The sequence below is a fragment of the Coturnix japonica genome, chromosome 1 (genome assembly GCF_054131305.1).
Source record: "Coturnix japonica strain WE chromosome 1, WE-NBRP24, whole genome shotgun sequence".
NCBI classification, from domain to species: domain Eukaryota; kingdom Metazoa; phylum Chordata; class Aves; order Galliformes; family Phasianidae; genus Coturnix; species Coturnix japonica.
This window is the reverse complement of record NC_140663.1, coordinates 71,290,505-71,311,599: the sequence shown is the minus strand read 5'-3', so window position 1 is coordinate 71,311,599 and position 21,095 is coordinate 71,290,505. Positions and strand designations below refer to the sequence as shown.

The 21,095-nt window shown below is 47.2% G+C and overlaps 3 protein-coding genes across 4 annotated transcripts; 1 reads left to right on the top strand and 2 right to left on the bottom strand.

Annotated features, from left to right (window-relative positions):
• Nucleotides 1–44: 44 nt before the first annotated feature.
• On the bottom strand, nucleotides 45–5,176 carry PHB2 (prohibitin 2). The gene is made up of 8 exons (XM_085523546.1): nucleotides 4,999–5,176; nucleotides 4,841–4,925; nucleotides 4,457–4,536; nucleotides 4,198–4,382; nucleotides 3,301–3,430; nucleotides 2,735–2,838; nucleotides 2,217–2,294; nucleotides 45–1,669 (listed from the first exon to the last, which is right to left on the bottom strand). The coding sequence occupies exons 1-8, from the start codon at nucleotides 5,123–5,125 to the stop codon at nucleotides 1,589–1,591; spliced, it is 870 nt and encodes a 289-aa protein (XP_085379672.1). The 5' UTR covers nucleotides 5,126–5,176; the 3' UTR covers nucleotides 45–1,588.
• A 131-nt stretch (nucleotides 5,177–5,307) lies between these two features.
• EMG1 (EMG1 N1-specific pseudouridine methyltransferase) lies at nucleotides 5,308–7,586 on the top strand. 2 transcript variants are annotated; one of them, XR_014937046.1, is made up of 6 exons: nucleotides 5,308–5,452; nucleotides 5,526–5,627; nucleotides 5,924–6,065; nucleotides 6,551–6,604; nucleotides 6,745–6,894; nucleotides 7,260–7,586. XR_014937046.1 is itself a non-coding variant. In XM_032441963.2 (6 exons), the coding sequence occupies exons 1-6, from the start codon at nucleotides 5,315–5,317 to the stop codon at nucleotides 7,371–7,373; spliced, it is 705 nt and encodes a 234-aa protein (XP_032297854.2). In that variant the 5' UTR covers nucleotides 5,308–5,314; the 3' UTR covers nucleotides 7,374–7,586. The 2 variants fall into 2 exon arrangements, 1 of the variants encoding a protein (XP_032297854.2); XM_032441963.2 differs by having other exon boundaries at nucleotides 6,546–6,604.
• A 179-nt stretch (nucleotides 7,587–7,765) lies between these two features.
• On the bottom strand, nucleotides 7,766–20,217 carry LPCAT3 (lysophosphatidylcholine acyltransferase 3). The gene is made up of 13 exons (XM_085523472.1): nucleotides 20,044–20,217; nucleotides 13,310–13,417; nucleotides 13,094–13,200; nucleotides 12,620–12,713; nucleotides 12,461–12,498; nucleotides 11,332–11,510; nucleotides 10,840–10,948; nucleotides 10,336–10,422; nucleotides 9,897–10,063; nucleotides 9,135–9,282; nucleotides 8,492–8,650; nucleotides 8,245–8,374; nucleotides 7,766–8,113 (listed from the first exon to the last, which is right to left on the bottom strand). Exons 1-12 carry the CDS (start codon nucleotides 20,138–20,140, stop codon nucleotides 8,258–8,260), a joined length of 1,410 nt encoding a protein of 469 aa, XP_085379598.1. The 5' UTR covers nucleotides 20,141–20,217; the 3' UTR covers nucleotides 7,766–8,113; nucleotides 8,245–8,257.
• Between the last annotated feature and the right edge of the window lie 878 nt (nucleotides 20,218–21,095).

The window sequence follows — 21,095 nt, the reverse complement described above, 5'->3', positions numbered from 1 at the left end:
CCAAATAACCTCCTTTTTAGGCACCACACGCAGTACACAGGGCATAAATGTTGAGATCTTTAATCTTTACAAATGTTTGAAAGGATCACTGAGCACACAGTGACAAAGATTCCAGCAGTTGACAGGCACCCAATGAATGGTATTTTCCTGAATTCAGCATTGGGACCCCAATTGATTAGAAAAAGGTTTTGTGCTGATGGCAGCAGAACTCCCTCACTTGGCCAAAAATAAAACAGGTCTGATTTTACCTTACAGATATCTAAGATTAATGAAGATCAGAGGTGAATTGCTATATCCATGTAGGTTAGTTTTATCACTAAGTCCCCTTCCTACCTCCCCAGATTTAACTGGTGGAATGAAGAAGGGATTACAGCTGTGATGTGCTACAGCCCAATCCTAGAAATGGGACACTACAAATGGAGCCGGGGCATGGAAACCAAATCTGGTTACTGCTGTAACAATTTCAAAGTGAGGTCAAACAAAGCTAGTGTGCAGGAAATTCCAAGCTTCTCACTCCCATCTTCTGCTGGTCAGCGCTGGCGGTTCTAGAAGGCTTCAGTTCTTTCATTTCTTCCCTTGTTTGAGTAGAAGACTGTCACTGCAAGGGAGACAGAAGTGAGTAATTAGCCCAGAAAGCACAAGCAAAGCCGAGTCAGACCCTTACTACAGACTTGGGAGCATGAGGTGTCACAGTCCGACAATCTGGACTTCCAGTCCTTTGAAGTCCTTTTTTCAAAACCCCTTAAGCCTGATGGGACAAATGGGGTAGAATCTGGCCAAACAGGGGCAAAGGTCAGACATAGCACAGAAAATAAACCAGCTCTGGCTTCCTTTCTTGATTCTAAGCTTTTAGCCACACACCATTAACTCAGCTGTCACTGCATTATCCAGTTAACATTGGACAAATGAGGCTAAAACCATATAATTCTGTCCAGCTCTGAAAGCAGGGAATGATGTTTTCTTGCATGGACTGGAAAGCTTTTGGAGAGTAACAGGAGCATCTTTTCAAGAGACCATTACCCCAGATCAACACAATTTAATACAATTAACTAACTGCCTCCATTGAGCCCTCTGTTTTAACAGCAGGACATCCAGTGCAAGTAGGAAACTCCTACTTCCTGCCTTCCCCATGCAAGGTTCAGAGACACACACACAGCTCCAATTACTGAACCTCTCCCACTTGATGTAGATGTTTGTATGGCCCCTGCAAGGAAAGGCTTCATGCTTCATATCACAAATGGGAACTGAGGTAGGACCAGAATGAACTGGTAGCCAAAAATGCCCAAGAAAAACAACACCCAGGCCAAATACCAACACATCAATGTCCTTGTTCCAAACACTAAGAAAAGGGTCAAAAATAAAGTGCAGCGTCCTACCTTCCTCTGTGTCAGGAGATGGAGATGTGTAGGGGGCAGAGAGGGAAGAGAAACAAAAGAGGAAATCATTAGATTGAAACAAAAATGATTCATTTCTGCATTAAGAGTGCACTCTACTTGATTGCGTGCTCTGGCATCAGGATCTTCTCAGAGGAAAGACTAGTTTCACATGAAAGGCTCAGGTAAATTCCCCCACAGCAGTCACCCGACCCTTACCTGGTAAAGCCCTCATCCTGCAGGTTCAGCACCAAGTTATCTGCTGTGAGATACACACGGTTTTGTGAAGCAGCAATCTGAAAAAGAAAAGCCATTAGGGAGGTCATATAAAAAAAGTTGAAATACACAAAGAAGGAGTGTTAATAAATAATCTCTCTCTCCTTCTAGATACAGCACTCTTGCTTGTATCCACTTAAAATCTTTGCTAAACGAATATAGTTTCCAAAACAAACTATATAATGTCCTTACATCCCATCCCAGTGCCGTCAGACGTCTTAAAAGCAGTGATCATTCTGTCACCTTGTCAGACAGACCTTTGATCCCACATCTACCTGTCCCCTCTTCACAGTGTGCAGCAAGCCAGAGCTTGTGGTGGCTGCAGCTGAGGGAGGGTGATGAGATCTGATTTGGATCTGGCCTTGTCATACAAAGGGCATAAACTCCTAGCCTTGCATATAATTGCCGATCGCTGTTAACTAAATCTTTAGATCTATTTGATCAGAGCTGGGATAAAGATCAGGACAGGGCAGGTCACATTCGCCTTAAATTCATCATATGGCCACCAGGCTATGAGGACAACGCAACTGCAGAAGGAACATGGAAATTCAGTGCTCCTCTACTCACCGTTTTTGAGATGTTCTGAGCTGCTCGTATCTTCCGTAGTTTGATGTAGCCCGGATTCCTGCTCAGAGCTTCACCGAGGTACAGGGCACAGTTATGGAAAAAAATGCTACTAGAAACCCCCTGCCTTCAATTAATTCCTCCTAAGGAATCCACACAAACGTACAAACACATCTCAGCAAATACCTCAAAGATTGCTACACCACTAAGTCGGGCCTGCAGGCAAAGCCATTTCTACATTTCCTAATCAAGTACAATGTTATTGCCCCAGACAGCAAACAGTAATTGCATCTTACAACAGGGAGCAAAGGCTCGTGGTGTTTTCTGCCCTGCTCTGTAACCTCAGACAAGTAACTGCACTTAATCCTCACTCCAACAAACTGAGTAGAAAAAAACAAACCTGAGGACTAATTGAAGCTATCGCCTCCTCCAAGTCTGCTAAACACGAACCCATGCAACAAACTCCAAGGCCTGTCAAGCTCCCAAGCCACATCCCACAAAACCCCCACAAAGCAGGATATCATCTTAGCAGCTGTAGCTTCTCCTTCAGCCTGAACAATCTTCTGCTTCTGCTCCTGCTTGGCCTTCTCCACCAGGAACTGTGCACGCTGTGCCTCCTGCTGAGCTGCAGAGACAATGGACAAAAGCATTCGAAACAGATCCCGTGTTTTGAATCCTGTGCCAGGGCTGTATGGCTGAGACCTGGGGAACTCATGCTTCTGTAAGAACTGACAGTCCTCTAGGGCCATATCCACAGCTAAGGAATGTATTTGAGTATACTTTTGCTGCTGTTGTTTAATAAAACCAACAGCAACTGCAACCTCTAAGTATAAACCCCCATAGGAAGTAGTAGGGAAGTCCCACAGCTTAAGGAACACAGTCCCATTCATGACCTATTCCATTAGTGATAGGCCAAAGTTTTCTGCTAAGTAGCTGGAATAATATAGTTAGCTCCACTACTAAGGAAGCTGGGGTGTGTAACCCTGAAGTTGTATCCATGCAAAATGCACTAGCTCAGATTTGCTTCATTCATTAATTCATTAGTTCATTAATTAACCCACCCTTTCAAGGCATAAATGGAACTCACCCACTTGCTTGGCCTCCACGGCCGCTGTGTATTCACGGCTGAAACTCAGCTCTGTGATGGCCACATCATCCAGGATGAGGCTGAAATCCTTGGCTCTCTCTGTGAGTTCTCGCCTAATGAGCAGGGACACCTGAAACACAAGTACAGCAAGAGGACTCCACACGGGCTGCGTCTCACTTCCTGCGCACCACTAAACTGAAGCACAGCTGAAGCACAGTTCATTCACAGCTGGCCTGAGAGACAATACCTAAAACTAAGCTTGAAACGTGGACTTTAACACCTGTCCTCTGAATCTGTCACCATTAAATAACTCCATATCCAAAGCTACATGTAGTGTTTTCAGAATTTAATTGCTATACCTTTGCTGCCATCCCCTCTTTTTCCAATTCATCCTTGTCACACAAGATCCAACGCATTCAATTATCTCCTCAGTGCACATCACACAGCTGCAGACACAACCCTGATGTTCCCGTTACTGATCAACTCTTACAATAAAACCCGGATGCTTAATTCTGTTCTTTGCTTTTCCTTCTTTTCTGTCATGGAATGGAAACAAGTCAGAGAAACTTTGCTCTGGCATCTCCCCTGATACCCACAAAGGGCCAGATGATCATTTTAAAGACAGTTCCAGTGCTGTGTGCTCACTATGATTTACATTAGCTCTCCCTCCCCTGTTATTTCGCTATGGAGCAGTTCTGCTCTTTATGCATCACAAAACCATGTCCTCCTCCAATGGTGCAGCTTCAGCATCTGCATCAGAACCAAACCAAGAGCAGAATACAGTTCATACCCTTTCTGCCAGCAGATATGAATCTTCCACCCCTTTTAACGCTCCCCCATGTGCACAATTTAACTGTCCTTTGCAATGTGAGCAGAAGCTCCCTCAGGATGGGTCACCTGGGCTCTCTGTGTGATGAGCTGCGAGGCGTTGAATTTGGCCACCACGCTCTTGAGCACCTCGTTGACGATGGAGGGCAGGACTCGCTCCTCGTAGTCCAGGCCCAAGCGCTGGTACATGCTGGGCAGCTCAGCCGCATTGGGGCGGGTGAGAACACGCAGCGAGATGTTCACCATCTGCAGGTCTGAGGAGAGAGACATGAGAGGGGTTGGACTTCAGCCTTCCCGCCTCATGGGGCCCGCTAAGGTCTACTCTTACCTTTGGAGCCTGTGGGGGAGGAAATCTTCCGCGGCCGGGCCCGTATGTCATAGATGATGGGGTACTGGAACCAGGGGATCCTGCAAACCATCGGGAGGTTTAAAGGAGGCCGTATAGGCAACCGGACTGATCACAGAATCACAGAATGTCCCGGGTTGGAAGGGACCTCAAGGATCATGTAGTTCCAACCCCCCTGCCTAGCAGGGCCACCAAACATACACCTTTACTAGATCAGGTTGCCCAGGGCCCCGTCCAACCTGGCCTTGAACACCTCCAAGGACGGGGCATCCACAACCTCCCTGGGCAGCCTGTTCCAGGGCCTCACCACTCTCCTAGTGAAGAACTTCCCCCTGATGGGGGGAGCGGAACTGGAACAGGCCCTACCTGAAGTGCAGCCCCTCAGCCAGGATGGTGTCCTGTTGCACGCCGCCGATGCGGTTGAAGAAGATGGCCCGCTGCCCGCCTTCCACTGAGGGGAGAAACGGCACCGTCAGCGCTCAGGTGGAACGAGGGAAGGACGCGGGGTCCCGGGGAGCACTCACCGATAAAGACGGACTCGCGGACTCCATACGCCAAGGCGCCGGCGCCCAGCAGCAGCTTGAGGGCGGTGCCGACGCCCCGCGGCCCAGCCGGCAGCCGCCCCGCCAGGTCCTTCAGGCTCTGCGCCATGGCCGCGCCGCAACGCGAGCCCCAACGGGAAGGACACCGGAAACTGCCGCCACCACCGCCGCCTTCCGCCGCGCTCCGGAACTGATCCCGGGGGGGGAGGAGGAGGAAGAGGCAGGGCGCCATCTTGGGTGGCTGCTCGCCACCATTGGCGGCGCTCGCGGTCACGCTGCGTCGCGAGGCTCAGACAAAATGGCGGCGCCCAGGCGGCCGCGTGAAGAGAAGGAGCGGGAGGAGGAGGATGATGATGCTCCGCTGGAAGCGAAACGTGTGCGGGGGCAGCGGCGGCTCCTGGTGGTGCTGGAAGGGGCGAGTCTGGAGACGGTGAAGGTGCGGACGGGCCGAGCCGGGCCGGGGATGTTTCGCTGTTTCTGTTGTCAAACTGTCCGTGCTTTGGCTTTAGGTGGGGAAGACGTTCGAGCTCCTCAATTGCGACAAGCATAAGGCGCTGCTGCTCAGGAGCGGACGGGACCCCGGGGAGGTGCGGCCCGACATCACACACCAGGTACTGGCTGGGTACTGACACCATGGGCTTGTATGGGCCGCTTGGGGCATTATCTGATGGCTTTGGGGTGTGAACAGAGTTAACTTCACCCACCATACTTGTGCTTAATAACGTGTGCATTTCTGTTTGTGTATGAATGGGATTGCTGGTTTCTCAGCATAACAGTTGTGCTTATGGGCCATCTGGATTCATTATCTCTTGTTGCTTCTGCAGTCACAGAGTCTTTTCCAAGATCCCTCCCTGGTGCCTTTTCATTTTATGCTCCTGCATATTCATTTGTCTTGTTTTTCATTCAGAGTCTTCTCATGCTCATGGATAGCCCTCTGAATAGGGCTGGCCTTCTGCAAGTTTACATCCATACCCAGAAGAATGTTTTAATTGAAGTGAATCCTCAGACCAGGATCCCAAGAACTTTTGATCGATTCTGTGGCCTTATGGGTAAGCGATTCATGCTTTGCACTGGCCACAAAATGACGCAGGTTGCCAGCCACGTCCTACAAATACATATTCCTTAATACAGTGGGGACTGGAACAGGCTGCCCAGGGAGGTTGTGGATGCCCCGTCCTTGGAGGTGTTCAAGACCAGGTTGGACGGGGCCCTGGGCAACCTGATCTAGTAAATGTGTATGTTTGGTGGCCCTGCCAGGCAGGGGGGTTGGAACTACATGATCCTTGAGGTCCCTTCCAACCCGGGTCATTTCATTCTGTGATTCTGTGACTGGCCTGCATGAGAATGTGCTGATGGCAAAATAACTCCCTGATGGGTGTTTTTTGTTGTTGGGTTTATTTTTAAGCTCCTCTAGAGGATGCTGGGAGCTCTGAAGTTCTTTCCTAGTTGAGCTCTCATTGGTAGGCAGAGAACGTGCTTCCTCCAGCAAGAGAACAGCCTGCTTAACTAATGTTCTTCTGTTTTGTCAGTTCAGTTGCTGCATAAGCTCAGTGTTCGAGCAGCTGATGGTCCTCAGAAATTACTGAAGGTAAGCAGTCATCGAATGTTTATGGCTAATGGTTCAAGATTCCTCTTTGCAGCTAGTAACGTATTTGCTTTAAGCACAGATTTGTCTATCTGATAGAGCCTCTTACCTCTACACTGCCATTAATTATTTCTTCTCTACAGGTCATTAAAAATCCAGTCAGTGACCACCTACCTGTGGGCTGTATGAAGATCGGTACCTCTTTTGCTGCTCCAAATGTGACAGATCTGCGTGAACTGGTTCCTAAAGCAGAGCCTGTAACCATTGTTGTGGGAGCTTTTGCCCACGGTTCAGTAAGTGCATGTAGCCTTTTTACTTGGGAGCTGTAAATATCTTTATGAATGTAGATTTTAGTGCCCCTCTTGAGGTAGGTTGGTTTGTTTTTCTTTTAGACTAATCTATTCTTTGGCAACTTCCCCCCCAACCCCTTCTCTGTTAAGAAACTGCCCAGCCTTGTAATAGTTGGGCCTGTCATTTAAGAGAGGGCTATCAATTTCTCTGAAGAGATTTAAAGTGGCAATATTAAGTCTCGAATGAAACATGGTCATATAGGAGCAATGATGTGCCTTTGAAACTGATGGAAGTAGATGGGATTAAGTGATAGTATGCAGCTTGATACGCAGTCAGATATATATTTTCCTTTTCTTTCTCCCCCCAGGTCAATGTGGACTATACAGAAAAGACGATCTCTATCAGCAACTATCCCCTGTCTGCTGGCCTCACATGTGCTAAAATTACTACTGCCTTTGAGGAAGCCTGGGGAGTACTATGAGCTTCTGTCTCTCCTGCTGTCACAATGGACTGTTATACAGTGACTCTAGATTCTGGAGAAGCTTTTTTTAGTTCTTTGTGGACCTGGTGCAGCTTTGGGCTCCTGAAAGGGGAAAAAGCTTCAGTTTCTTCTTTGTAGCTTCTGGAGCAATGCAACTTTATATGGACTGCCCCACCAACCCTTTTTCCTCCTATTAAAGGTAACTTTTCATAAGACTGTGTATTGTACTTATTTTTTTGGTAAATGAACAGCTTGGACATCACCCTTGATAGTAAATCCACATTTGTTATGGAACCAAAGTTCTTTGCTGGGCCCAGCAGCTGTTTCTCTGTGTGTGACAGCTCGTGACTCCCACACTGACGCACCCTGGAGGAAACGAGCCGAAGCACATATGAAAAAAGAACAGGAGCAACTTTATCTTGGATGACAAACGTAGAAAAGTCAGAGGGTAGCTCCATTCCGATATAGTGCCCGCGTTGTGTTTTACAATCATCTGATATCAGCAGAGAGACGAGAGTGTCCACTGGAGGGCGGCAGAGAGATAAGGCAACATACAGAAATTGGAGGGTCTGGAAAGAGACAACTCCATTCCCCTCCTTTCGGGTCTTTGACCCTGTGCTTTCTCTTTTACCCCTCCTCACGTTGCAAAAAAAGTCATACTTCAACACAGCAAACTTGGCAGGTGATGCTTTGCTTCTGGAGTGTTAAATTAACTCCTACAAATGCATGGGTGGTACAATCTGAAAAAGAAAGAGCTATTAGGCCTGTTTCAGTTGTCTTGTTCCAGGGCTGCAGCGCTGCTGTTTCACATCACCACCTTGTCCAAGTGTGGGATTCCTGCAGGGTGTCCCTGAACGTAGTACAACCTTACCTGTTGGCTGTTGTTATTCTGCTTTTTTTAGCTTTTCTTTTCGTGGCACAAGTAATTTGCGAATATAAGGCAACACCAGTAATAAGGTGAAAAACAACACGTGGCCGAGGAAATAAATAGACTTGTACACCTGTAAAGAGAAAGGGTTAAGGGTCAGCAAGCAGACTTCAGCTAAGACCACATGAGAGGGCAAGCGGGGGTAAAAGGGATTGGTGGCGTGGACTGTGTGTTTAAGGTTAATAAATACCTTCATCCATTTGTCCCAGGTGAAAAGGCAAAATGGCACCAGAGAATAACCCATAAACATCCAGTGGTTAGTCTGCTGCAGCACATAGAAAACAGGCTGCAAGGCAGTGATGGAGGCCAACCGGCTTAAAGTAGGACTGTCCCGAACAAGGTTTATAACCTAGTGGAAAGAAAAATAAAGCTTTCCTCAGTTGGATGTCTTATGGTTGTATCTGTAGGCTCTACAGCCAGAGTATCCTTGTTAATTAACTTTGGTAACCATGCAACAAAAAACTAAGTACATACCCTATTCTTGAAGTTTTAATCAAAAAAAGAAAAGGCTAACTATGGAATACTTTTCTTTCACTGCCTGAGATTTAGCAGAAGCTTTCTGCTCATGTGCTTGTCTTCCAACCTTCCCAGCTGGCAAGCACTTCAACTGTGCTATGCTCGTGCCAATTGTGCTGTAAAAGCTGATGGGAAGAAACCTATGGAGTGCTAGCGTGGAAGCTAGGAACCTACTGAACCCTTGAACAGAACAGTACCATGTGTGAACACCAGTTTCTAAGTGAGCAGTTATTAAACCCTTCAGTGTGGCAGTTTCCAGGCTCAAGGGGAAAAGCTAATGCAGGCGACCTCATTCTGCTAAGTCTGACAAAGCGCACCTGTCTTTCAACGATGACTATGAGCAACTCCATTTGAAAGCACACCAGGTAGCCAGAGTGTAGTCCATGCCAAATAGCCAGGAAGAACAGGGCCAGTGCCTGTGACAGCAGTTTGTTACCCAGGAACTTCAGGCGCTTGAAGATGTAGCTAGAGCAGAGAAGAAACAAAGTGCTTCTAGTTCATTGTTTATCCTTCTCTCTCCATGTCAGAGATGCAAGGCCCAGGGGACTGTGTCTTCACATTTCCCTGTGGTAACAGAAACAGCTAGACAGCTCCCCTTATCACGGCAACTTACACTTCAGTCCTTATCTTAAAGAAATGCCAGCTAGTGGGGATAGGTGGTTCTTCTGACAACACTCGTAGAAATGAAGATATTTTACAATTCAGTTGTGGTCCAGCAAGATCTGAACCAAAACCTGTCACTGCATAGGAAGCACCAAGGCTGGAGTAGTTTGGAAACTACCTCTTGGTTTCAACTCTTCTGCAACTGTTTGACCAAGAAGGCAGGAGGGCTCACTGCAGTTCCACTCTAACCTCCTCCCTCCAGCTTCTACCATTTTCAACTTCTTGCCTCTATTAACAAAGAACTGCCTTTTTAAATTGGATCGAAAGATCTACCCAACTCCGTAAGCTGTTTCCAATGGAAGAAGGGTGAGAACAGAACTAGGAGTTGCCAGGTACACCCTTCTCAACTTAATGATCTTGGTTCTGTTGACAAAGGTACTACTGACATTACAGATGTAGAAATTTGTCCTGCTCACCGGGCCACCCAAGCATTGGTGTTGATGTTGAAAGAAGCAATGGTCCCTGTGAAAAAAGGCGTTGTCTCATACAGCCAGACCTTCATATTGGCACAGGCATCCCACAGAGGTTTTCCACTCTGGTCTTTCCCGTTGTACCCTAGACCAACAAGGATGCAGACGCCTTCCTATGGAAAAAGACACAGAAGAAAGATGAGAAAGGCAGAGCTGGGGAAGTTCTGATTCTGCGGATGGTACCACTGCAGATGGAGAAAACGGGTTAAAATCTCCTTTTCATCAGTTAGCCCTTGCTTTACTTACAGCAAACTACGCTGATCTGCACCGATATCTAGACACTTGAATTGCATCCTATTAGTGCTAAGTACAAAAGAGTACTTTGTAACTTCAAAGGTGCTAACTTTGTACATTTGCCTTGTTTGCAGAAATACTTGTGACTCACCGTAACAAGCCAGCAAGTTACATATTTGTAGAGGATAATTTTGCCCCAGACCAGTATGTAACCACAGCGGAACCAGAAAGGCTTCTCCTGCAGAGATAAAACAGAATAAAAATGAATGAGTTCTGGCTATATATAATGTGGATAGATGAGATCTCATCACCATCTTTCATTTTAATCTAATCAATATGTTGCAACACTAAATAAAGTGGACTACCAGAGTACTGGGTTATTTGATTTCATACACCTTTTTACTTCCTTTGGTGATATTTGACTATCGAAACAAGTACTCTGGAATTAGTATTAAACATTGCTGGAATTGATACCCTCTTTTATTCACGCTGGTACAGTTATAGGAAGGCATAGCACCAGTTGCTGACTTATCTTATCTTTGAATTGAGGCAAACCTAAAAAAAACAGAATGATTTTCGTCTACTCTTGTGGATCCAGTGCCCTCCAGAGAAGTAAAATTCTTCCACATATAAGAACTGTGAAATATATACATACCATGTAATCATCTGAGATGAGGTATTCATCAGAGATGTATGGGCTTGACAAGGTATAGGTCACTAGAAATAAGAGACCCAAACTCAGGCGCTTGAGAGCAGGCACAAAACTGAGAAAGAAAAACATGAAGGTCAAGGAAAAGCTCTGTTTAAAAACAGAAGTGGACGTGAGGAGTTTGGGGAGACAGCAATAGGGGGTTACCACATTCCACTGCAGCAGATGCCTCTACTTGGAAGCTGGGGTGCTGACCATACCAGGTCAGGACTGAGTCTGTACTAAACAAGTCAAGTGTTAATATTTGTGCCCCCAAATAATGCTAGGAAATTATGCAGAGTTTATAAGCAATTTCTGATTGGCTGCCTTCTCTTATAAATCACTTTTAGTCACAGTATTTCAGTGTCCAGGTAAGAACGCACTCTGCTGCAGGGAATGCATGGAGGATTCAGCATTCTGGGATCTTAGGAAAGCAAGGAGCTAAGTGGATCTCATTACCTATTGGGTCTCTGGCCTGGAACGTCAGTCATCTCACCCTTTGCCAGTTTCTGATAGTCTGTCATGGAGAACTGAGGCCCCACCATGAAGGCACCATAGAAATAGGAGAATCCTGAGACCTCCAGCAAGGTAGGAACTCCCCGGACAGCAAATCGACGCTGCTCAGGGGTCAGGAACTCCTGCACCAAAGGGATTGGATTAACATCATCCTAAGGGTTGTTATACTTAGCTCTGGATGTTTTCAGTGAATCTCCTTTTTGGTCTAAGCTCTTGCTCTCCACATACAGGGAACTTTTCACTTTGTACTTCATGTTCGTTACTCTCCTCATCCCTCTCACTCTATCTCCAAACAGCAAAAAAATCCAATAGCTGAGACCAGATGCACAGATCTACATTCCCATAAAAGCTCAAAATAAGGAAGAAATCTATTAACATGCATCCCTGCCAGCACAGATGCGCCGTAAGAGCTCTGTATCTGACCATTACCAATCCCTGACTGCAACAGTATGTACCCAGACCGTGCTGCCCTACAGTTCCTACTGTAGGAACTCACCTTCCTACAGGAGGTGAGAAACAAAGATGCCTGATTAAGATTAAGAGACTGTTAAGTGTTCTGTCCTTTTCCACACACTGCGCTGTGTGACTTCTGTCACCATTTAATCTTCTCTAATATCGGGGCCACAACAAATGGCAAAAATCCAAGAAGGTATGATATGACTCAACAAAAGAAAGGAAGATGGGAACTGAGATCCAGCGCTGATGGTTTGTGCATTAAGGGAATACTACGCACAAGACACAGAGCATTGGAGATTGGGAATCTAAAGCAACGGATTTGGGGAAAGCACATGGTGGGGAATTTGGATGGGGGCAGAACAATATTTTGACACAATTCAGTGCTGAAACAACCTTTGTCCATCTGTAATTGCTACTGTTTCCATTTTGAACTATCTTTTTTCCACTCTGGAATTCAGCGTTATTAGATATTCACAGATACCCCCCTCTTGGTTCTGGCTTTTGCTGAACAATGATTGCAGCTTACTAATTTACATCCTTTGAACATGATTTTCTGGCTTCTAGATCACTAGAATAGCAAACAAGAGGAAGGAAGGAGAATTTGTGTTTTACTCACCGGATCTTTTCCTCCATCATAGTAATCGATGGCCAGACCTAGAGGTGAGAAACAATCATGTGAAGATCTGTAATGGACTAACTGGGCTGAATAAGCAGCCTTCTTTTCCCTGAGGCATGGCTTACAGAATGCAGAAGATAACAAGACAGCATTGCTTACCAATCAACTTGAGAGTCAAGACACAGTGTGGCATCGTCCACTTGATGTCATAGTGCTCTGTGGCTGTGAAGTAATAGCCAGCCATAAGGTACGTCTGAAAGAAACCATTATTTGGGTTATTTAAAGCAAACCTCCAGCAGCTTTTTGATCTATTTCCACTTTTCCAACTATATTTGCTACTGAGAATTGCAAAAATGAACAGAGAACTCTTTCTATGAACTGATACAAAACCTCCTTAGGAGGAAGTTTTTCACTCAGAGGGTGGTGATGCACTGGAACAGGTTGCCCAAGGAGGTTGTGGATGCCCCATCCCTGGGTGTGTTCAAGGCCAGGCTGAATGTGGCTCTGGGCAGCCTGGTCTGGTGGTTGGCAACCCTGCACATAGCAGGGGGGTTGAAACTGGATGATCATTGTGGTCCTTTTCAACCCAGGCCATTCTATGAGTCTATGATGCAGTAAGAAAGGGAATTTTACCATCTGAAAGACAAACGTGGTGAGGACGGCAGTGACTGTGCGACCCATAAGTCTCAGGATGAGAAACTGGATTAGGACACATAGCAGTGAATGAAAGAACTGCATCCCTGTGGAGAGAGAGAGATGAAGCAAAAATGAGATTTTTCCCATTACAGGTCCTCCCAAACTGCAGCAAGCTCTGGGCTTAATAGCTCTCTTTTCCAAAGCTCATCTTACCAAAATTGAAGTAAGCAATTGAGAGTCCTGTGAACACATTGTAGAGATGAATGAGGTAGGTCTCCTTCTGGAAGAGGAAATAGCGCTGGAACAAGGCAAAAGGATATCCTGAATAGAGGGGGAGAAAGATGGAAGAGTTGTACATTAGTGTAAGCAAGCAGCAACATTTGTGATGGCCCAGAATATAGCTTTGTTGAACATGTTATTAGAAACACGCACTTGATGTAGGTGCATCACCAGTACAGGCCATTTCTGATACTGTATTTCCACCTAGGGGGATGGATGATAGGTGGCTTAGTGGAGTTTCTAGCATTACACATTACAAGAGGAGGGACAGTGCTGAAGTACACTTGATATTCAGTCCCTGCTCCCCCTCAGTGACCTCTTACATAATGCTGAGTAACCTTATGGTCAATAGCTCTATGTCCAGGTGGAGGCTGGTGACAAGTGGTGTCCCTCAGGGGTTTGTCTTGAGACTGGTACTCTTTATCATGGACACAGACGGCGGGATTCAGTGCACCTTCAGCAAGTTTGCAGAGACACTAAGCTGAGTGGTAGAGTTGATACGACAGAAGGAAGGGATACCACCCAAAGGGACCTAAATAAGCTCAAAAGGTGGGCCCATATTAACCTAATGAGATTCAACAAGGTACTGCACTTAGATCAGGGAAATTCTAGATACGTGTATAGGCTGGGAGATGAACTCCTTGAGAGCAGCCTGCCAAGAAGTACATAAGGGTCCTGGTAGATGAAAAACAATATGAACCAGCAGCCTAAACTCACAGCCCAAAAGGCAAACAGTATTCTGGGCTTCATCAAAGAGGGGTGGCCAGCAGGATGAGGGAGCTGATTGTCTTCTACTTTGCCCCCAGTATATCTATCTGGAGTGCTGTGTCCAGGTATGGGGCACAAGAAAAACATGGAGCTTTTGGAATGGGTCCAGAGGAGGGAAATGAAGATATATCAGAGCTGGAGCACCTCTCCTATGGAGATAGGCTGAGGCAGCTGGGCTTACTCAGCCTGGGGAAGAGAAGGCTCCAGGAAGACATCACTGTGGCCATCCAGTACTAAAAGCATTTCCTATTGAGTAGCTAAGAAAAGTGGAAGGAGGTTTTTTTCCTTGCTTTTTCTGTATTTTAGAACATGTCCCAGTTTAGGAATGACTCCAGATTATTATCCGTGGCTCTGGTGAGGAGTCAATATTTGTGAATCACTCTGGCAGTATGGTGAGATGGGCCATATAAAATCCCAAGAGTAAATTAAATTGTTGTCTTAAGGGTTCAGGTGAGGGTCATGAAACATACAATAAACACAGCCACAATAAATGAGACAATAAATGTTTTAATACATATTGACATAGTAAGTTTTGTTCCTTTTACAAGTATCTTAAGTCTGTTCACGCTAACGGTGTTTCTAAAGGCATATGCGTAAGCAAGTTGAATTGGGATAGTAGAAGCAGCCTTAAATCTGGCTATGAAATGTCAGAAATTCATACGAATGCTTTACTTTGCAAATTTGTGTTCTGTTATCTTGATTAAAATTAAAGCAAACAAATCAATCCCAACAAAAAATCCAGACAAATATCCACAATACTGGTGCCCACACTACTTATAAGCCCAGCTAAAGCCTGTAGCTGTGGGTAGATGTCTGCTACCTGAACTAACAGAGCAAAGGTAGCAGTAAGTAGTCATGTTTTATATGATGCAATAATAGGGTAATGAAATGCACATTCTACTGAGCAGCATTTGATGGATGGAACCTTTCCAAGAAGTAAAGCCAAATCTAAACACAGTGAAAGGAAATGACAAACTGTACTGTTATGTCAAGTACACGTGCTGCAGTCAGTGCTAATGGCTGAGATGACTGGAGGCATTTTCTGGTCCTTCCCTTCTCCCCCACATCCCTTGTGAAGGAATTACAGAGTCAGGACTTGGGCTGCCTTGTGGATCCTGGAATGCCACGTGCACTACTGAGCCCAGTTGTGTACTTTTTCTTCTAGAAATTCATCTGCTTTCTCCCCATTTCCCCACAGCTTCTCGCCATCTCTCATTCTGCCCTTCCTCCTCGTTACTGTTCCTTCCTCATTTTGTGTCGCGCACCAGTTTCCACTTTGCAGACTCTTTCTCATGCTGAATGATTGTCCAGTGTCCACATTCCACAACTCTTTGCCCACAGACCCTGGCAACCTTGCTCCTGGATGCTCATTCAGCCTTGCTCTCCCTTTTGCAAGAACAGCTCCTAATTCCCATACAAAATGCCTTACTCAAACCCTCCTTTCCCTTCCTGCTCTATTTTAGTCCAGCTCTTCCAACCCTATCGCATCCACCACAGCATTTGCCCTTTGGCCCAAGTCAGCAGCATCTTCTTCTACCACTCCTGAATGCCAGCAGAGGAGGAAAGAAGTAATTGTCAGAGAGAGTTCAGCACACGGGCTCTCTGGGGATACAAGAGTAATTCAAACAACTCACATGATTAAAAAACAAGGCATTGCCTATCAGCCTCGAGCTCAGAAACACAGAGACAGATGGTCTTCTCATTTCAATTTTCCTGTGAAACAGATACTATTCAAGTTTAATAAACCTATTAACAACTGCCCACAGCTCTGTAAAGCCAAAAGTGGTAAAAAAAAAAACTAGGAAGTATTACTGTTGGCTCATATTGAAAGCTAAGATACTTAAGTCCTCGCAAATGGAAGGCTACTAATATCTGTTTTAGGAAAGCTAGACATTTAAGGCCCACTCATGCGTTACATAGGTGCTACTCCCAGTCAAAAGTCGCAGCGTCAGCCCACATTCTTCTGATAACCAGAACAAGTTGCTGTTCCTGTGGGCAGTTTCCTTACAGCTTTTCTGCACACAGATCATTTTCTCAGTTTTACAATTGGGCCAATTCCACACTGCAGATATAAACTTTAACCCCCACGTGGCAGTAGATACTGACTATCAGTGGAAGTTACGCTGCGGCCTGTCCACCACAGAACACTCCCATCTATTAAGTAATTAGTTGTTCTTACTGATAACAGCGGCAGCACTCCCACCCCGCCACAGAGTCCTTGAAAGAGTATGAATTAGCACAGGAAATGCAGGAAAGCAGTTACTGGAATTAGTGTTGCCATCTGGAAAACTTGCTGTCATGTTTACATAGGTTGGATGTAATGTAAGCCCTACCTAGTATTTTGACTTCAAAGGTGTTCTCTTGTTCCGCCTATGATAGCACAGGAACTCCACAACTTTAAGAACCGGTGCACATACGTGAGAATTTGAATTCAATACGGGAGTGCACTTTTGACGTCCACTTAACAGTGCTTTGGTTTGCACAGCGGAACCACCTCAAAGCACGCGAGCAGCATTCCTTTCAGATGAAACCGAGCTGAAAATACACTCCAACAGGTGATCTGTCCTTATAGCCAGGCTGAGGAAAATCCAAAGAAATGCCTGCAAGCCATCGGTGTGAGGTGGAAGATGAGGAAAGAACACTCAAAGCAGATGATTTCTGGGATGTATAGGAAAAGAGTAACTCCCGCATGTCACTGCTATGTCTATAAAACAGGGAACACTTCCCAGGCGTGTTCCTGGCAGGTCTGGATAGATCAGTAGGTCAGTTCTGGCTCAGGGCTGTCAACAGCACGTTGCCCCCACCTCCACCTGAGGCAGTGCCAGGTAGCTTTGTGAGACAGTATGGCCAGATCAGCACAACCGATTCTTGGGGATCATGCTCTACTTTACAGCTAGCCACATAAGAAGTAAGGCCAACCTAAAGCCTTAAACAGACAGTGTCAAGGCCTCCTGGTTCCTGGCTGAACAGTGACAGCAGGAAAGAAGCCAGCCTCCTTTCAAAGACAAAAGGACAACCTCTCCTCTCTTCCCATAGTTGGAGGTGCTCCCTCCTTTCCTCCTCCACAAAGTGAGTACAGCACTGGCTGAGCCAGCTTACTTCAGCGACTAGAACTCTACTAGAAACACGCTTTGACAATCTCCACCAGTTTGCCGAGGAAACGTGCAGCTCTTTATACTCAATTTATTTTTCTTGGTTACTCTTCCTTCCTCCTTATCTTTTCATCCTATCTCTACCTTTTTTCCCCCCCCTCAACAGTGACAGTTACCAGTTTTAAATGACATCTCTTGCTTATCTCAGACAATGTGTAAGTGAATATTCTTACTCTGAATCCTATTTCCTTCCTATTTTTCAGAAGGCTGGTTTTTGTTTTTTTTTTTTGGTCAGTTCCTGGTAATCTCCACAACAGGGAAACCCTGGAGACAGTCGCTGCAGTAGAACTGCATGCTCTAGATGCTGAACTGCATCACTGGAGGAGAAAAGAGCAACAACTTTTGAATCCACGCTTAGAACACAACATCATACTTCATCCTCATTGTCTCGTTCTGATATAACTCGGCAGTACCAGCTGCAGGCAAGAACTGTTTTCTTCCTGAATCCCTGCAAACACCTGAAATGGAGGAAGTCAAGAAAAAGCAACACTTGGCTTACCCTAACACAACTTCCAGCTTTTCAAAACGCCTTTCGTTTTTGCCCCACGCCATCCTATGAAGCGCTCATCAACAACAGTTTCCTTACCAAAGGCCTAAAGCCATCAGTAACAATAAGAGGACTGTAAGCTAAGCTGCAACGAAAAGAGCATTTCTTTTAATGTCAGTGTCAGGTTAGGAAGCTGTTCTCACTCTCCTGTTGCTCTAGAGCTGTGCTTGGCACTTCCTTTTAATGCAATCATATAATGCTTTACTAGCTATCCATTATGCAGGAAAGCTGGAGCCAATCCTCTCAGCCTGACTGCATACACGACTTGCATGAGGACCAAACTGAAGGCAAAGCTGTTTTGCATGCCCTTAAGCTTTCTGTCTGAAGTTATGTCTTCTCCTGAATGCAATTAAGAGACACTGATGTAAGGAGAAAGGTCAGGGGAATGTATACTGAAACAAGAGGCTAGAGCTGCACATTTGGGGATGCAGGGAAGAAGGACATGTGCAGGCTCCCAGCTCCTGATCCCAAGGCCTTTTTAATTAAAAACCTAACTAAGACTTTATGCAGCTGAGCATCAAACAGCTCTAGTGAAACCTGCTCAACTAATCTATTGATGGCAGCAGGCATCTCCTCCTATCATTAAGATGGTAAATCAACTGCTGTTCATCTCAAACTAATAAGGGATTTTATTCACCCACAGGACACCAAGCAGGAAACAGTGCCCTCCAATGTCATGTCTTAGTTCATTGCTTCCAGAAGGAAAAAGAGAAGCTCTAAGAACTGTTCAACGCACGCTCTGCAAATGTGCCGCTCTACAGCATGTGTCTGCCTCCACATCCATCTTCCAACACTTCTAAATCAGTTCTCGTTGGACAAGTCTCTTGCATAGCTCAGTTGACTCGCCCAGTAGTAGTAGCCCGTCTGCTTTTTCTGGTTTAGGTTACTGCCGGGAAAGTAAATTGAATCAACTTATAATTAAGGTCTCAGAGAGACGTGTGGGAAAAGCTGTGGAGCTCATTAATTCACACTGACCTATCTCCATGGCCTGTGTGTGTTTCCTATTACTCACTTTTGCTCTTTCTTTTTAATAAAGTTCAGCAGCTTCTGAGAGCTGCCATATCCTCTAATATACACTTTCAGGTTCAGAAAAAAAGCTTATATTTTCTTTCTGGTTGATTACACCATCCTTTTCCCCCCATAAAACTCAAAGTTTCATAGGTATCCCCAGAGACTTCTATAGGGAGCCTGTAAAAACACACCTGAACACTAAACCCCCACAGATATTAGACACATCCTGACTCCAGCCTTGCCTTGGCCATGAGTTTTAACTGAATGTGCTCAGATAAGCATAAGAAGCACGTGTTTTGCAACACCGCAGGTGGAGCACAGGACAACATGCCAGCTTTTCTAGCCACTTAGACAGCAGGCTTCACTCACCCTACCTGGTAGTGAGCACAAGCCACTCCTGCACATTCCCATTGCCGCTGTAGACACCACAGAATCACAGAATGACCCGGGTTGGAAGGGACCTCAAGGATCATGTAGTTCCAACCCCCCTGCCTGGCAGGGCCACCAAACATACACCTTTACTAGATCAGGTTGCCCAGGGCCCCGTCCAACCTGGCCTTGAACACCTCCAAGGACGGGGCATCCACACCAATACTGTCCCTTGGCCAAGAGGTGGTTGGACAGGTCCATGTCTCAGGCACCCTACTGTGGGTATCCCTGCTTGAGCAAAGCATGGTACAGATGGCCAAAGATGGCCTGGCCAAGCCCAGCCATATGAAAGCTCTGTGCACCCGTGGTTCCCCCCGTGCCCCTGAGGGACCTGATGTCCCGCAGCACCCTGCACACGTCTCGGGGCAATAGGAAACGGTTCTGCACCAGATGGCGGCGGGGCCGTGGGACACGGGGCAGCGCTCACAGCCCCAGGCTGCTGGAGTTCAAGGAGCACCGGACCCATATGTGACACCGGCTTTGAGCGCCGTGTGCCGCCGGGCGGTGGGCTCGGTATCACGGCGTGTCCGTCCCAGCTCTGGATACAACTCCTCCAACTAAGTTGTGCGCCCAGCAGCGCTGAGGACGCTGCTGCCCATCGCCCCGCTCTATCCGAACCCACAGGTCCCGCCGCCCGGCTCTCCCCCCCGGCCCAGCACCCGGACACAGGTCTCCCCTCCGCCCGCCCTCTGCCCGCAGAGGCCCCGCTGACCGTGGGGTCCGTGCCCGGGGCCGGAGCCCTCGGCCCCGGCCGCCCTTACCCATGAGGATGGACACGATGAGGCGCAGCGCCTGCTCGGACGAGCCCAGGGCTTCGGCCGCCCGGGCCAGGCTCCAGCCGGACCCCGACACCGCCATGTTGTCCGCCGGCCCCGCCGGCCGGTTGCTCCTGGAACCCAGCGGCGGCACCGACACCGCGGCCCCCGCACCGCTCTAGTCCCTCTCGTCGCCCATTGGCTGAGCGGCTCCGGCCACGCCCGCTCGGCGCCTCCGATTGGACGGCCGTTGGCAGAGGGGCGGGGCTCCGCGCTCAGTAAGGCAAAGGTTACCCAGCGAGTGGGCGGTGCCGCGAGCTGTCCCCGCTAAACAGTGATTGGACGAAGCTCCCCAGGGGGCGGGGCTTCACACGAGAGAAGGGGGCGGGGCCGAGCCGGGTAGGAGGAGCTCGCCTTCCTATTGGCTGAGCCGGGACAGGAGAGAGCCGGGCAGGGAGGGGTAGGGGATGTGCCCCAGTAGGGGTTACTCGCGGGCAAGCGGCGCGTGGCGCTAAGAGCCGTTAGAGCGGAACCGGGCCGGGCACAGGCGGGATGTGGGGCCTCATTGAGCCGCACAGTGCGGACACAGCGCCTCGGAGCGCAGCCGGGGTGAAACCTCTGCTAATGTGTGTTATTATGCTCATACAGATCACAGCTGTACAAGACCCCCACAAGTTCTTCACAGACTCTTGCAGGACTGACTTTCTAGGGCTGCCTCCTCTGCACTGAGGGACAGAAAGAGGAACCTGGGGAAATGGATTTAAGTTGAAAGAGGGAAGATTCAGGTTGGATGTTAGGGGGAAGTTCTTCACTAGGAGAGTGGTTAGGCCCTGGAACAGGCTGCCCAGGGAGGTTGTGGATGCCCCGTCCTTGGAGGTGTTCAAGGCCAGGTTGGACGGGGCCCTGGGCAACCTGATCTAGTAAAGGTGTATGTTTGGTGGCCCTGCCAGGCAGGGGGGTTGGAACTACATGATCCTTGAGGTCCCTTCCAACCCGGGTCATTCTGTGGTTCTGTGAACCTTGTGCTTCATATGACATACTGTTTTCTTTCTCTTCCC

What these genes read in the sequence shown, in the direction of transcription:
- LPCAT3 (XM_085523472.1), bottom strand. Translation starts at nt 20,140, where the DNA reads ATGGCGGTGTCGGGGTCCGGCTGGAGCCTGGCCCGGGCGGCCGAAGCC. An exon ending in CCACGTTTGTCTTTCAGATG is followed by an intron (nt 12,714 to 13,093) that starts GTAAAATTCCCT and finishes GGTTTCTTTCAG; the next exon opens with ACGTACCTTATGGCTGGCTA. An exon ending in ACCAATGCTTGGGTGGCCCG is followed by an intron (nt 9,283 to 9,896) that starts GTGAGCAGGACA and finishes TCTCTGCTCTAG; the next exon opens with CTACATCTTCAAGCGCCTGA.
- PHB2 (XM_085523546.1), bottom strand. Translation starts at nt 5,125, where the DNA reads ATGGCGCAGAGCCTGAAGGACCTGGCGGGGCGGCTGCCGGCTGGGCCG. An exon ending in GCTGAGGGGCTGCACTTCAG is followed by an intron (nt 4,537 to 4,840) that starts GTAGGGCCTGTT and finishes GATGGTTTGCAG; the next exon opens with GATCCCCTGGTTCCAGTACC. An exon ending in TCATCACACAGAGAGCCCAG is followed by an intron (nt 3,431 to 4,197) that starts GTGACCCATCCT and finishes CTTGTGTTTCAG; the next exon opens with GTGTCCCTGCTCATTAGGCG.
- EMG1 (XM_032441963.2), top strand. Translation starts at nt 5,315, where the DNA reads ATGGCGGCGCCCAGGCGGCCGCGTGAAGAGAAGGAGCGGGAGGAGGAG. An exon ending in GGCCCGACATCACACACCAG is followed by an intron (nt 5,628 to 5,923) that starts GTACTGGCTGGG and finishes TTTTTCATTCAG; the next exon opens with AGTCTTCTCATGCTCATGGA. An exon ending in TCGATTCTGTGGCCTTATGG is followed by an intron (nt 6,066 to 6,545) that starts GTAAGCGATTCA and finishes CTGTTTTGTCAG; the next exon opens with TTCAGTTGCTGCATAAGCTC.